This window comes from Pteropus alecto, unplaced genomic scaffold (genome assembly GCF_000325575.1).
Source record: "Pteropus alecto unplaced genomic scaffold, ASM32557v1 scaffold3, whole genome shotgun sequence".
Taxonomy (NCBI): Eukaryota; Metazoa; Chordata; class Mammalia; order Chiroptera; family Pteropodidae; genus Pteropus; species Pteropus alecto.
In genome coordinates this window covers 65,511,545-65,528,096 of record NW_006442484.1, presented here as the reverse complement: position 1 = coordinate 65,528,096, position 16,552 = coordinate 65,511,545, and the positions used below count along the sequence as shown (strand labels likewise).

At 34.9% G+C, this 16,552-nt stretch overlaps 2 protein-coding genes across 2 annotated transcripts in view; both read left to right on the top strand.

The window, feature by feature from the left end:
• LOC102881152 (ras-associated and pleckstrin homology domains-containing protein 1) overlaps positions 1–15,317 on the top strand; it is a 67,422-nt gene extending 52,105 nt beyond the window's left edge. The window contains exons 7-16 of the mRNA XM_025039459.1: positions 375–452; positions 870–1,029; positions 3,044–3,165; positions 4,389–4,454; positions 5,731–5,874; positions 6,744–6,854; positions 11,566–11,664; positions 12,683–12,803; positions 13,784–13,926; positions 15,231–15,317. Of these exons, the coding sequence (XP_024895227.1) occupies positions 375–452; positions 870–1,029; positions 3,044–3,165; positions 4,389–4,454; positions 5,731–5,874; positions 6,744–6,854; positions 11,566–11,664; positions 12,683–12,803; positions 13,784–13,926; positions 15,231–15,302 (1,116 nt within the window). The 3' untranslated portion in view covers positions 15,303–15,317. The remainder of the gene's footprint in view (positions 1–374; positions 453–869; positions 1,030–3,043; positions 3,166–4,388; positions 4,455–5,730; positions 5,875–6,743; positions 6,855–11,565; positions 11,665–12,682; positions 12,804–13,783; positions 13,927–15,230) is intronic.
• Positions 15,318–15,672: 355 nt separating this feature from the next.
• Positions 15,673–16,552, top strand: part of LOC112470270 (ras-associated and pleckstrin homology domains-containing protein 1-like) — a 4,706-nt gene continuing 3,826 nt past the window's right edge. Inside the window, exon 1 of the mRNA XM_025039316.1 lies at positions 15,673–15,795. Within this exon, the coding sequence (XP_024895084.1) occupies positions 15,673–15,795 (123 nt within the window). The remainder of the gene's footprint in view (positions 15,796–16,552) is intronic.

The window sequence follows — 16,552 nt, the reverse complement described above, 5'->3', positions numbered from 1 at the left end:
AAGCTGGCAGGCCTACAGATAGCCCAGTATACACTAATGTTTCCCCTACCCCAGAACCTGAAATTCATCTGCTTCAGATTGACAGAATCAATCTCATTAATTTACTATATCACAGATTTCTTTTTCTCTAGAATATGGAATCTAGTCTTATTATAAGAGATCTTCAAGTCCACATCTTAAAAAATGTTCCTTTATATTATGTTGGCTCTCACTTTATGAACAGGGTTATTTTTTAAATGTTCTCTATATATGTATGTGAGTTTATATTCTTACTGACATTCAGTGCTAGCAACATTTTATCCGTAAGGATAAAAAGACATACAAAATTCTCATTATTGTAGCATTAGTTTATCTGAAGCGCTTTGTGTTCACAGGAAGAACAAGCAGCAAAATTGAAAGCTGAGAAGATCAGAGTTGCCCTAGAGAAAATTAAAGAGGCACAAGTGAAAAAGGTGATATTTGGGCTTTTTCCTTCTCTGGGATTTTTATCAGTTTTACAGATTTATAAAGAATTGCCTTTTTTATATAATGTATCTCTAAGATATGGAGAGGTAGAGAGGTATTTTATCCTAATTTTCACATTTATTTTTTGTGGATAAAATGCATTATAAAAGAAGTAACTGGTTTTAAATTATTCTAAAAGAGCGAAACAAATAGTATTATTATAATCTTACCTGTTATAATTTTAAGAAGGCTTTAAAATTTGTTTAGGTAGATTATTTGATACATAATTTTAAAGTATTTTTCCTGCATACTAAAGTTATTTTTTGTTTTATGTTTAGCTGAGAACATTAATTAATATTGGAAGAAATTTCTAGAATGCTTATTTTTTTTTGGTTTGTATTTAATTTCCTTTTTACCTATTACAGCTGGTGATTAGAGTCCACATGTCTGATGATAGTTCTAAAACAATGATGGTGGATGAGAGGCAGACAGTGAGACAAGTGCTGGATAACCTGATGGACAAATCCCACTGTGGTTATAGTTTAGACTGGTCGCTGGTGGAAACCATCTCTGAGTTACAAATGGGTTAGTAATATCATTGCTTTAATTACTTTTTAATTTCTATGTAATTCCAACAGTTTTCATGTTGTTAAAAGTTCGAGACATCTTTTTCTTTTTGTAATATAATCTTGGCTTTTTACATTATTTTTTTTTCAAGTATTTTGAGATTTCTTTGAATATGAGATCATTTCCAGTTCACTTCAAATTTTCTCATATCTAGAAGAAAGTTGTTTTTTTTTAAGGTAACAATACTTTTTTTCCCTTCAAATAGATCAATACATTTACTAAAGACAATTATGTTTATTCACATTTGTATTGAAGTCTTTATACCAGCATTTGACTTTTAGGGGAAACAAAGCACATCTTTCTTATTTTTAGTTAGGTATACTAAGTCTTAGTTTCCTACAATTGTAGTTTGGTATGGTGTTTTCTAATTTTAAAAATTTCTCATTTTTTGTACCATCATTGACTCTTTTAAATAAAGTTTTCATTTTGTAATATTAGTTGTGTGATTATAGAAATCTTGTAATAATTACTTTATTGGGCTTTATTGAATCAATAATCAATTTCAACTTATTTTATTTAAAATAAGTATTGCTCTTACTATTTATATCTTTAAATATTTCACAGCAGTTTCTAGAGAAATAAAAATTTAATTATTTAACCGTTTCTCTCAGAACACCTGTACAAACTCCCAAAATTAAACCATAAATTTTTGGACCTTCATTAACATGTATAAAACTGTATTCTAATAATACTCATCTATAAATGTTCTTTGAGAATTCATAGATGTAGTAGTATCACGATACACAGAAAATGTTTGAATACTAGTTTTGAAATACTTCCATGGCCACAAGTTAAAGACCCATAAATGTAATATTTTTGTTACTTTTTGTATAACTGACTATGGCGTCTTAAGTAACTATTATTTAATCATATATAGCACAGTACTTCAAATATAGTGTGTGGCCAGCCATTCAGTATGTGTTGAATGAATAAAAGAAAAGAAAACAAAGAACTTCTAAGAGCCCAGAATAAGATGGTGGAAACAAATTATGATAAAAGTAAATTATTCAATTAAACAACAAAGATTATTAGAAAGGACAAGTAAACAAAATGCAGCTGTTTGTTATTTACAAAAGACCTATTACCTAAAGACAGGAAAAGGTTGAAAGTATTAACTTTGTTAATGGCAGACAAAAAAGACTTCAAGCAAAATGTGATACTAGAGATAAAAAGATTACACACATCTTCACCAGGAAGATATTATCATTCTAAATTTTATCTAATAGCATTGAAGTGTATAAAGCAAAAGTTGACAGAACTACCTGGAGAAATTTACAAGTCACCCTTCATAGTAGAACATTTTCAGTGGCCAGTATAATCAAGCAGAAAAAAAGGATATAGATTTGAAAAATAATTTGATCTAGGAAATATATTTAGAACATTAATAATAGGAAAATGTACATTCTTTTCGAGCAGAAATGAAATATTTCCAAAAATTAATTTGAGCATGAAGTTATAAGCAACTCTCAAGAAATTTCAAAAAACCAATATCTAGAATATGTTCTCTGAACATAGGTTCATTATGTAAGACATGTTCTTTGATTCCTAATTTATAAATTAGAAAATATGTCTATATTTAAAATTAAAACCCATGAGTCAAAGGAGAAATCATCTTGGACATTTTAAAAATTACAAGAACTATTTGAATAGTAGGAAATATCATGATTTATGAAATACAACTAAAATTTTTTTTTTAAAGGATGGGGTGGGAAAAGGATGAAGAAGACCTAGAAATCAGACCTACATTCTAGTCCTGTTCTTCCATGGAGCAGCTATGTGGCCTTGATGATCTCACTTAACACCATTAGGGCATGTTTCCTTATTTGAAAATAGAAGGAAGACCAGATAACCTCTAAGGGCCCAGGCCATAGTGTCAGTAAAATTCTATGGTTCTGCTGTGAATTATTTTGTCAAGTTTTATGTCTTTGATGCAATTCTGATAAATGCTAACAATACTGATATTTTGGGACAGAGAGAATCTTTGAAGACCATGAAAACTTGGTTGAAAATCTCCTTAATTGGACAAGAGATAGTCAAAACAAGCTTATATTTATGGAGCGTATAGAAAAATATGCACTTTTCAAAAACCCACAGGTGAGACTCAATAATTTATAGAGGTCAGGGTTTTCAAATGCTATATTATTCTATTACTGCTAAGTTAATAGAGTTAAAAGACTGGCAACAACCTCGTTGGAACATTGTGGCTGTAAAACCCCATGGGAGCATTCACTACTGCTGAGGTGGAAGGTCCGCAGGGGCCCAGGTGTCAGGCCACAAAGGGGTTAGCAGCCCACAGAGCCAGATGGGGTGAGCCCTTGTAGAAGCAGAGGTAACTCCACGGAATTACCAGATTTCTGCTCTCTCTTAATCCAGAGCTGTGTTGAACCCAGCTATCTATTCAATGAGTTTCTCATCCATCAGAGAAAAGTACTTACATATTTAAGTCTCTCTACTTTAACCATTTATCCAGTAAACAGTTTATTTTGATTTTTCAAAAATTATTAAATCCCAGTAACCTTGATTATAAATGGTTCCACATTCTAATATGTTACTTTGATTTATTTGGCATCTTTGTTTATTCCAAAATAAGGTTTGAGTTAATACTTCCTATTACCTAAATATTTTATAAAAATCAGTAGGTGAGAGAAAACCACCCCACTATAAAAAGTAGTACTGAAGAAAAATAGTAGCAGTCTTAAAGGTATTTGAATAGTTATCCTTCAGGCAGCTTAATCATGACACATCTTTACTGGATATTTTTAATAAAGAATACACATTTGGGAACATCAGCAGATCTTTTTATGGGTGATTGTGAAAAAATTTTTCATAAGGCTAATAATTATAATTCAGATTTTAGTTGAGTCAAGCAAATAAAATTATGATAAACACACAGAATTTGAGACTTCTTTAAAAGCCAGAACGTAGATTAAATTTTCTACATCTAGATCAGTTAAGCTCAGCATATTTTAAGGAAATTTGCCTCATTTGTTGTACTTAATAATTTGTAAAGCTTTTAGGTTCTGTAAGTGTAGCTTTCGTTAGATATACCAAGACATATTTGCCAGCTCTTGCATGTCATATCACCTCTGGATTTGGGGAGGGTAGTTTATGGAATAATTCAAGATAAATGGATAAAGAGACCAGTGTTAGGCATTTTATTAATGCCCATGCACAGGTTGCTTTTCAAAGTGTATCCTCTCGCTCTGCACAGAAATTGACACAAAGTTGCTATGTCTCTAGAAGAAATAATATATGTACCTGTGCCAAGGAATTATAGAATGCATTTATTCTTTAACCTTCATTTATTCATTTTCCAGAATTATCTTCTGGGGAAAAAGGAAACAGCTGAGATGGCAGATAGAAACAAAGAAGTGCTGTTAGAGGTATGACTCTTTACTCCCCCATGCTTCTTTTTTTCTTGTACATTATAATAAAAGATTAAGTACCTTTTTTGAATTATGTCAATGCTTTGTATTTATAATTGCATTTGTAATTAAAGGAGCCTATATTCTTCCATAGCCTAATGGAGAGAATTCAGCTATGTGAATGTAAGGCCACTGAAGAACCTTTTAAAAACTATTATTTTGCCAAGAAATTTACTGGTGTACTAAAAAGAATTGAGCTTTTAGGGGCTGACGAGTAAGAGAAAAGCCTGGTCAATAAAGGATGTGATTGTATTTCATCTGCATACCCAGAGAGATATTTGACTATATTAGCTGTTTACAAAATATTTCAAGCCTTAGCCTTAAATAACTCCATTTTAAAAATCATAATGATAATTTTTAAAAATAGGTGTATCTCTTTATTTTGAAGAGTAAAAAAACAAATTCAAATATAATTGAATTTTTGACTCTGGCTTTTTTGATTTTAGAGAACATCAAAGAAAGCCTGAATAAACTCTTAACAACAAGGCAATTAGGAAAATGAAGATCAGCACTCAGCTTTTCATAGTGATACTTGTTATAATTAAGAAAAATCCTCTTTAGAATTCCTAGTTTTATTGTACTTTGAGAAGAGAGAAATTAATTTAGGCTCAAAATTTTAATGTTTAGTTGGGATTTCTATTTTACCAAATACATGATTGCTTTTTATTTTTAAATTAAATTTTTATCTAAGTATAGACAATTCAAAATTTTGAGTTTAAAGTTTTGGTTCCTTTCCACCTAGTATTAAATATTTCAAAAATAAATGCCCTCTTTGTTTTAGAGTCATATGAATTGATCCAGTTTTTATATTGTGAAAGTTTAATCATTACTTAGCATGTTGCTTTAAAAAAATATTAGCTTGACAGCTAATCTAAATGTGTTATTTGGAGAAAAAGGCCAATGCTTATGTTAGCTCTGACACTTTTATTAAATTTAATATAACTATACTGTTTACAAATACATTTAAGTACTGTTATACGCAGCTCAGGTGATATTTCACTTCATTTCTTCAAAGCAGTGTTAGATAAAAGTTCATAGGGATTGCCATAGTAGTTCCAAAATAAATTCATATTATATTTAGAATAGAAAGTTCTAATTGAAGTGTAAAATAAGCAGCGTGGTTTTAATACACAGCCATTTTGCTGTATTAGTGTCATGCAGTGTCACAAAGGCAAACACAACTTTGTTCTGAGAATTCAAAGATCATATGTCTTTCCAAATCATCTTATTTTAGGAATGTTTTTGTGGAAGTTCTGTAACTGTACCAGAAATTGAAGGAGTCCTTTGGTTGAAAGATGATGGCAAGAAGTCCTGGAAAAAGCGTTATTTTCTCTTGCGAGCATCTGGTATCTACTATGTCCCTAAAGGAAAAGCAAAGGTGTGTTCCTTCTGCTGGCCTGTGAGCTTCCTTGTTATGCTAATTATTTTAATTCGTAGTGAGTATTCTAATTTGTAGTGAGTGTTTAATTTGTAGTGAGAATTCAGGCTCTGATGTGTTTTAACTTGTGTAGGACACACAGAATATTGCTTTGTTTATCGATCTATTTTAAAGAAGAGAAAGCTTGAAAATATTCACTCCCTGGTCATCAGTTGGGCCCATCTCGATTCTCTTGCCAAGTTTGAAACCATACTTTTATTTACTATTTTGGGAACTTCTGCCAGAGTGGTTTTTGCTTGTCGTTGTTTGGGGAAGAATAGCTTTCTGGGATTTAGATGTTTCACTTGGGTAATATGCTTCTGCTGAAGGTCCCCTTCGTAGCTGCTACTTCTGTACTACTGAGGGCCAGCACTGTTTTAGGTTCCTTACAGTGTCACCTCTTCCAGTCTTTACCTCCATTCTGAGAGGTATATATTGATACTGCTATTTAACCGGTAAGGAAACTCCATCTTGAGAATCACAGTACTTGAAGATATGTGTTTACAGACACCGAACTACATATTTTCTTGTCCTTTCTAGAGAGATCTATTATACTGTATTATATATTTAAAGTCTCTTTAAAACGCCAGCCTTTTCCAAGAAGGTTAGTGCTCACTGTGAATGACAAGATAGTAAGTTAAATGGACTGCCTTTTTTGTTGCATCATGGATTAAAGAAGAAACATTTCTAGAAAATCTCACTGTCTTTTACAAAATAGCGCTATCTTCTACTTGGTAAAGTTTTGATTATGACCTAGAAACTTACCAGGTATGATATTTGCTCTTTTACACATTATTATTAATTCAGTCTTTGGGTTTTTTTTATCTTAGGTCTCTCGCGATCTGGTGTGCTTTCTTCAGCTGGATCATGTCAATGTATATTATGGACAAGACTATCGAAACAAATACAAAGCACCTACAGACTATTGTCTGGTGCTAAAGGTAAATGTGTCTCTCTTTTTAGGAATTTCAATTGATGTTAGACATAGAACGAGTTATTGGACATTTTAGAATAGTTTGGATCTCCATTGAATATACAGTTTTTGCTTTTTTTCTATAGGTTTTTAAAGGAATGGTGAGGATAGTAAGGAAAAGAAGTATGTGCTATACCACAGCTGATCCTGAGCTAAGGAGCCCTTACTAGATTGATGCTTCTAAGAAATGGATACTGGATTATAAACTTCAAGTCATAACATATAAAATATATTAGATTATAAATTTGAGATTTTCACTTAATAGCAGGCTTATTTTAAGAAAACTTAGATCAGAGCCTCATGTGGGAACTTAGGTATTTTGTGTTTTAGGTTTTTTCCTGTACTTACTCTGCAGAACCATTAGAGGGCAGTGTGCCCAAGGGCAAAGTGGACCAGCTCTCATCTGTTCCAGAAATAACTTTTGTCTCTCTTCTCCCCCCACCCCCCGAAATGTAGTCCTTATAATCTGTGCATGTATTATGACCTGTCTGAGCTATTTTTAGTGAAAATTTTTCCTCCTTTATTCAACTTTTGAGCTTTTCTCCCACCAATTATATGTGTACTTTGATAACTGACATTTTTAGTGAATTTTTAGTGATCTATTGGACTGTTGGAGCATTGATAAAGATGACATTTAAAAATTCAGAGTAATTATGGAGATGGTAAAGTTTTTCTCATTGGCTCCATCTTAGTAACCCCTTGATAACTAATACAAAGTAGCTTGATCCATCAGTTTTCAAAATGAGGTCCATGGTCCCCTTGGAGTCCCTGAGACCCTGTCAAGGGGTTCATGATATCATTCTTCTTCTAATAATGCAAGATGTTATTTGCTTTTTACACTCTCACTCTCTCATAAATGTATTATGGTGTTTTCAAAGAGGTTACATGACGTGATATCTTTGCCTTCTTGGATAGTAGAACGTGTATTTTTGTATATTCTTATATTTTATTTTTGTTTTAATTTTTTATAAGGTAAATATCAATAGACATAATCCATTAAATAAATGTTTTTTGGGGGGTCTTATAACATGAAGAGGTTATTTCAATGGCTCGGGTTGTCAGTGGGAACCCCAATTTTTTCCATTTTTCTTTGTTCCATCTTCTGCATATCAGGTATTCTCAGGTTGACTTACCTCACTGACACAGATGGCTGCTGCAGTTCTAGGCATCACATGGTGACCCAGAAAATCCATCAGAAGAGGCACTATTCCTCCCTGTATTTGTCTTTTTTAAAAAAAGGAAATATTTTCCAGCAGCTACTAACAACCTTCCCCTTGAGGGTCATTGGCCCGGAGTACATGCACACCCTTAAACTCATCACTGGCAAAGAACTCTTTTGGCTTAGGTTAGTCAGAATTCACACTTGGAGGTGAAGGGTAGACATCTAAACAAAACTGGGCTGTGTCAGAAAAGTGGTGGGGAGAAGATAGCTGTGGGCAAGGCAGTCAACAATGTCTGTTACAGCCAAAATTAATTATGACCACTGACATTTTTATTTTTTAACAGGGGAAAAGATATACAAAGTTATTTTTAAAGTGTACATGAGAACATCACAGGGGGAAAAGGTACCCAAAAAAGTGGTGGGATTTGGAAGCTTATAACCACTTTTTTTAAATTGAAGTAATATTGGTTAATAACATTATATAAGTTTCAGGTGTATAACATTATAATTCAATATCTGTATACTTTATAGTATTCTTACCACCAAAAGTCTAGGTGCCATCCATCATCATATATTTGACCAGTCTGTTGTCTGTATGAGTTTGTTTTTGTTTTATTTGTTCCTTTGTTGTTTTTTTATAGTCCACGTATAAGTGAAATCAGATGGTTTTTATTCTTTTCTGACATTTCATTTAACATAATACCCTCAAGATGTATCTATGTTGTGCAAATAGCAATATTTCATCATTTTATGTCTGAGTAATATTCCTGTATGTGTGTCTGTGTACCACAGTCTTCATCCATTCATCTGTTGATAGGCACTTAGGTGGTTTATATATCTTGGCTATTGTAAATTAATGCTGCAGTGAACATAAGAGTACATATATCTTTTCAAATTAGTATTTGCATGTTCTTTGAATAGATAGGAGAGGGATTGCTGGATCGTATGGTACTTCTAAAGTTTTTGAGGAATCTCCATACTGTTTTCCATAGTGGCTGTACCAGTTTACGGTCCCACCAACAGTGCATAAAAGTTTCCTTTTCTCTACATCTTCACCAGCACTTGTTATTTCTTAACACTATTATTTTAATCCCTTTTGCAGCTATCAAAATTTTTAGGTTAAGCATATTTTTGTCCTAAGGTTTTTGTAGGGCTTTTTTTTTTTTTTTTAAGTTTAGAAAGATCGAAAGTGTTAAGAGTGGGTGGAGTGTTACATAGTTCTGTTTTTTAACTTCTTGCATGTTAGCTGAGGGAATGAATTTTCAAGCTTATATGTGTTTCCAAAGTAATAAATGGGTAGAATGCATTTAGTAGTTTTCCTTTGGCACTTGGACTGTGATTTAAGAGCATCCCTTTTAGTTACAGAGTTTTAGGAATTATCTGTCTCAATCTAATTTTCGACATAAACAAAAATAAACTGATAGCATAATAGTAATCCAGAATTATTGTATTCTTAAATGTTTTTATTTAATTTTCAAAACTTTACCTTTTTTTAGAGAATGCCGTCTTTCCAAATCATTTTAAAAATGAAATAACTTTTCTTTCTGAATAGCTAGCTATTCATTTGTTTTGGGGGCAGTGTTATTCTATATTCTCTTGAGAGTCTTTAAGAATTTAAATGTTAAGCTTCTGGTTTTTAGCAAAGAATGTCTCCTTCATGCTTTGCTCTTAGCTCATGTATGATTTTAAAAGTGGTGGAATAATATTGTGGGTAAAGAGGAAAGAGGCAGCAAATTTGGAAAATTTCACCACCTATGACATATAATTAAGATCATGGTCCCTGAACGAGATTGCATGGTTTCAACTCTTGGAGAGTAACTTTGAGTGCAGTCTTAACTTTTCTGTGCCTTAATTTCTTCTCAGATCATGGAGATAATAATACGTTACTCCTAGGCTTTTGTGAGAATGGAATGAGCTAATATGTGTGAAATATTTAGCATAATGTCTGATACTAAGTGATCAATAAATGTCACTTCTAGTAAAATAACAATATATTAGCGGAACAGGCAACTTCCTAAGGTATTGGAGCAGATCCTGGATGATCATAATGAAGGCTATAGATGGACTGTCTTTATTATGTGGGAGGTTGCAAAGAAGAATTTTTGAGGTTCTAAAATGAATTTCAAACTAGCAAGTATTCTGTAAATACTCAAGGAATCATATCATAGTACATTTCAGGGTGTTATTTGGATTCCTAGGTTAGAGAGATGTGGAGAGAAAGATAGAGGATCATTTCTCTTTCATTTTCTCTGCTGTCACATTGATATAAACATTCCCCTCATGTAGAGAACACAAGCACACACGCACTTTCAGACAGGACCTGTGCTACATTTGAACACCCATGGATAATGCCCCACTGCTCTCGGGAAATGGATGGAATCAGTCAAGAATGATTTGTACTCATAGACACAGACAATAATACGGTGGTTTTGGATCTGGGATCTGTAAAGCAATATATAGAAAGAATAAGTCTCTCATTGTAGACTACAAAGGTTGATGTTTACAGTGCAGATACATAACTTATTGGTGGCTAGCTATTCTTGCTGCATTGAGAACTTACTCAATTGATTATTTGATTGATCTCATGTGTTTCTACAACAAATGTGATTAGAAGAATTTTAAAGCCTCTTAAAATTGCATGTAAATTTAAATACTTCTTTAAGTAAAATATAGCCTTTTTTTTTTTTAGTTTTCAGAATAACTAAAAAGAGAAATAGGAATTAATAATCATTATATCCAGAACCAAGTGTGATTTAGGGTTTTTGTTTCCAGAGAACTAGTGGTTATGGCCCAGTGGAGTTAGAATACCTTAAGTCTGTGCCAGCATTTGTATTTTGTAGTCAAGGTCAAGTTGGTCACCTCCTATGCGATCCTCAACTGAAAACTACATTGGGTTGTGAAAACTAAATCTGATGAAGCAGTTGGAAAGTTGCTCATGCCCTGGAAGGCATGTGCTGCAGGTAGAAGGGCCTGCAGAGCAGTGCTCTGTCCACGACAGGGACACCACTACAGCAGGCGCGAGCACCCACTCTCCTCCCAGGTGTTGTGCCCTGTGCTTCGTCTACTCGCCCAGTGTTCTGAGAAGCGCTGGAAGCTTTCCCAAAGACGCTCTCATTTGGAGTCTTCTGAGCTCACAAGTTCATTGGGTTCAAAGTTAAATCAATCAGATGTTATCTTTCCGTTTTATGGTCTTATAGATTAAGAATTCTGATTCTGTTACCCTTCATGGACTTTTTTCTTTGAAATGTAGACGGGGTATTTGGCAATTCCCACGAAAAGGAGGTATTTTTAACTTGGATATCTTGACCTAAAATTTAACAAAAGTTTCTCTTTTATTTTGTCAAAGAACTTACAGGCCATTTTATTTGACTTAATGGCCATATAACAGGTACAGATTATTTGGCCATTACTCTGATGGCCTATAACTAACTTGCCAGGACATGTTTAAGTGTCAGTAGAGTTTTTCTTTCTTTAGTTCTCCTGCGGACTTAGTTGGACTTTGTCTTTAATCTTGCAGCACCCACAGATTCAGAAGAAATCTCAGTACATCAAATACCTTTGTTGTGATGATGTGAGGACCCTGCACCAGTGGGTTAATGGTATCCGGATCGCAAAGGTAGGTTTCCTTTTGGTTTGATGACAGAATAATGAAGTGTTTAATGATTGTCGTGACAGTTATTCTGGTGGTTTCATGTTCATGATTTTGTCAGTGTCTAGTTTTCTCAAGCCTAATGTTTTAATGTTTTAAATGTCTTTTTTCTTTGGTGATGGGCATAACTTTTAACAGTTGCTATCTATGGAATAATACTGCTGGTAAAAGCTTATGTAGCATCAAAGTGATTTATTTTGGCTTTGGAGCACAAATTACATGATTCTTACCTGGCACAGTTTGCCTAAGCAAAAGAAATTTTTTGAAAGTCAGATTGCTTTGGAATCGGGGAAGGAATGAATGAGTGGAACACAGGATTTTTTAGGGCAGTGAAAATATTTATACTCTGTGTGATGCTATAATGATAGATAATTTGTCATTAAACATTTGTTCAAACCCATAGAGTGTATAACACCAAGACAGAACCTAAGGTAAACTATGGACTTTGAATATGATATGTTAATGTAGGTTCATAGATTCTAACAGATGTACCACTCTGGTGGAGAATGTTGATAATAGGGGAGGCTGTGTATGTTTAGGGGCTGGGAGTATATGGGAAATCTCTGTTCCTTCCTCTCAATTTTACTGTGAACATGAAACTGCTCTAAAAAAAAAACACCCAAGTCTTTAAAATCTAAAGAACATCTTGAAGATGATTATATGTAATACTTGAAGGAATATAGCTATTAAGTGAAAAAATTTATTATAGCTATAAAATCAAAGTTGCTTTAGGAATAACTGAAAAACACCTTTATAATGAACACAATCAGAATCGAGTGTTAACCTTCTTGCTGCCTTTGTAAAAATGAGGAAAAATAAGAGTAAGTTATAATTTACTGGTATTAAAGAATTTTTGAAGTATTATAGATAATTTTTAATACAAACTACAAATCAGTAAACAGAAATGTATCCCCCTTACCTACCTCATCCATCTGTATCATGCCCTCCAAAGTTCAGATGTCATCATTTACTGCCTTCTATTTAGTATGGGAAGCAGCTCTACATGAACTATCAAGAAGCCTTGAAGAGGACAGAGTCGGCTTATGATTGGACTTCCTTATCCAGCTCCAGCATTAAATCCGGATCCAGTTCTTCCAGTATCCCAGGTATTTTGAAATGCCTAAAGCACTGTTTACTAACTATATGATGGTGTGTCTCATTAGACCAGATAGTAGATCTGGTTATGTCAGCATGATTCTTAAAAACCAGAGCTATGACTAATTTCTAAATTATAGTAAATAGGTATATGTGCTTCTTTTTTACTGTTAGAGGGGACAGTATCTTGGGCAATCTACTAATATCCACCTCTCATAGAGTGATTGGATGGGACTTGCTTTAACATTTGAGTCTCCACCAGATGCCAGGCTTTGGGCTAGGTGCCTCCCCATGGTTATCTTACCTGACTTGGAGTCCAGTGAAACAGTCTTCGCAGTTCCCTCACCCTGGATGTCAATCAAATTACACTGTATTCTCAGCCATTCCCAGCTCCCTTGAAGACTTGTTTCCATGCCTTTCCAGAAGCCAGGCTACAGTGCAGCTGCTGCCTTGCGGTGCCAGTACCTTAATCCCTATGAAACACTTCCCACTTGAGGGTAAAATTCTAAGTACTGTTCAGTGCCGAGGAAAAAGATGTAATCATCATGTACAAGTCTGAATTCATAAGTGAGAACTCTCTGGGATGGTCTGGAGCAGGGGTGTGTTAAAAGATTGATTCTCAATGTAATGAAGATATGATTGAAAAAAAATTCCTTCCTCTGTTGATGGTTCGTTAATTCTCTTATTTGCTGGCAGTTCTTCTAAGACAGACTGTCAGGACACCAGTAAAGTTATATGAACCTTTTATTGTAGTTATCAGTTTTTCATGGTGAACTCTTTTAAAAAGAATCAAGATTTCCTATTAGCCCTGAGATAAGGGAAGTTTTATAGTGGAAAACATGGGCCTTACGTGAAATGAGTTGAGTAAAAGTAACTTGTTGCTGATCTACGTAGCACTTGGTCTCGTGTAACTAGTTCTGGATATACATATTCATATTGTCAGAATACTACTGACTTATGTAATCTTGTTTTTTGAAAATGTTTTAAACAGAATCTCAGTCAAATCACTCTAATCAGTCTGATAGTGGTGTGTCTGACACCCAGCCAGCAGGACACGCTCGTTCCCAAAGCATCGTGAGCTCCATCTTCTCCGAAGCCTGGAAACGTGGCACTCAGTTGGAAGAGCCCAGCAAGGTAACACACTTGTGTTAATTAACATAAGAAAACCTGTGGTGTTCTGTGGGTTTAGCTTGTTGCTCTTTTATTCCTTTATTAGGAAGCTTTCTTGGCTCTATTTCAGTATTTTCTTTGACTTCTCAAAAATGTATTTGTGAATGGGCTCTTATGACCTAAGATTAAAAACAAAAAACAAAAAACAAACCAGACAGTTTAACTCCTTTTCAGTGGCTCAGATTTTGAAGAAATAACAGTTTGCTCCTTTCTACCTTTAATCAGTTTGGATGGAGCAACAGCCTTTAGTACCAGTACTCTAATTTTGTTCCAGAGAAGCTGTTAATGGTTGATTATTTCCTCGTGCGTTATTAATTTAATTTATTCAGACTCATTCCTTTATCTTTTCTTTTATGCTTTTTGGCATTACTCTGCATATTGATGAATTTTCTCAAATTATCGTATATGTGGAAAGCAAATTCAAGTTAATCCTCTTAAAATTTTGGATCCCTGAGCCTTGCATAGTAGTAGCTCGTTCAGTGATGCTGAAAGATTAGTGTAATTATTGCAAGACTATTTAGAAAAATAGACTCTTTGGTCCAGTTGAAAGACGCCATATCAAATTGCCTCTGAAGTTCTGTGGGCGAGGGTGTGCATTCACCCCTCAGCAGGCTGGAAGGAGCACAGGCTGGCACTGAGGAACCACCAGCACACCTGGCCTGACCATTTGGTTCTTACCCAATAATCATTTTGATTTTTTTGTTCTCTTGGTCTGAATCACGTATGCAAGTATATTCACCAGTGAGAATTAAATGGATATTTTCCCTGAATTTTATTCCTTTATTTTCATATGTAGTTGATTAACTGGCCCTTGGGAGGGTGGAAGAGGTGTTAGTAACCCAATGTCAGAGTCTCGTAGAAATAAATATCTGAGAATCGGTTCTAATGACCTAAATTCTCAAAACACTGACAGTTTGTTTAACTCCATTATCAGAAGCTGAAACTTTAAGGAATAATTCTCTCTCCCTTCTTCTACTTAGTCAGTTTGGATGGAGCAGCCCTGTCTGGTGCCAAAAACTCTATGCATGTAGTAGAGGAGCAGGATTACACAATTCAGACATCTAAAGAAAAGTCTTTACCATACTAAATTTTAATGGTGTTATCCATTACATTTTAAATGAAAGGCCAAGAAAAATAAAAGTCCAAATGCTGTGTGATTAAGCAGGGTAGTCTTCATTGCACCGAGTTTCAGAGAATGTGAACCCTGCCATGCAGCAGTGATGATGTGTTTGAGTCTTGATCCCTATGTGTTTCTTCTGTTACCTCAGTCTCAGGTGCCAAATGAGGCCAGCACAGCTAAGGTCTACACCCCTGCAGCAGTCAAGACAGGGTCAAGTTAAGGTCAGGGCCTGTTCTTTGGAAACACATTAACCTGGGTGACTCTTGTAACCAAATCTTGCAGACTAATGCTTTTATTTTGATGTGCAATTTTTAAAGAAACATATGAGTGTCCTGATGAGCATAAGAATTCAGCTCTGTAAGGCCTTCTAGTCCACTAACCTAAGCATTCTCCATGCTAACTAGATGTCATTCATAATTGAGAAACAAATGGTTTATCTTGGATCCTCATAGGATGTTCAAAGAACCTAAAAGATGAACAGAAAGTTATCAAACCAAGGGTCCTTCCTTTGCTCTTTTCAAAAGTACTTGAACCGCGTTCAGGCATGAGTAGCTCCATGAAATAAATAACCAGATGTGGAAATTTGGGCAATGCCAAGAGGTGCCCAATTGGCTTGTCAGCAGGCTGTTGGCAAACTCTGGCTCCCATTTCTTGATACGTTTCCTTTACTCTGGCCTTCCAAAGTTTCTTCTCATTTTCTTCTGGCTTTTTCTGTATATTATTATGATCTTTTGCTATAATGTTTATGAAGCATTTCTTTATATATTTTCCAGTAAAACAAATGTAAAGAATGCTCCCTCTTTACCTGCATTGCTGGACTTCTGTGCATGTTGGATGCAAGTGTCTCACACAAACATGAGTGTGTGTGTGTGTGAAGCTCATTCATTCTTGTGTGACTGTGCACGCCTGATTCTCATAATCTCACGTATCAGCTTACTAGCGTCCTCATTCCTCAGGAGGCCCTCCACCTGCACTCCTAAGCCCAGCCGTGGCATCTGCTTCATGTGGGTGCAGTCATGGACTGAAAGGTGACCTCGAGCCATCCCATCTCCCCTTGCAGAATCTGGGTGGAGTCCAGTACTCAGAGCCTCCACCCCGCCTCCCACTACGGAGGGCTCCCATTCAAAAACTTTTGCAACAGAGAATTGTGCCTCGATTGTTATAGGCAGTCTAGCTATTTGAGAATTGTTGGGTAAACAAATTTTGTCTGTGCCCTCGCTGCCCAGAATCAGGTTGTCACCTTCCTGACATTGCCCATCTTCATGATCACCAACTACTGCGCCTTTCATGCATGTCTCCAAGTCCTTGCTTTTTAGTTTTACCTAGTCAAAGTTCACCTCTAACTTTTGCTGTTGTGTTTTCTCCGCTCTCCCCTTTTTATACTCCTTTAGGTCAGGATGGAGTCTATGAATCGACCCTACACTTCACTTATGCCACTTTTAGCCCCACAACCTAAACTAGTCAACCCCT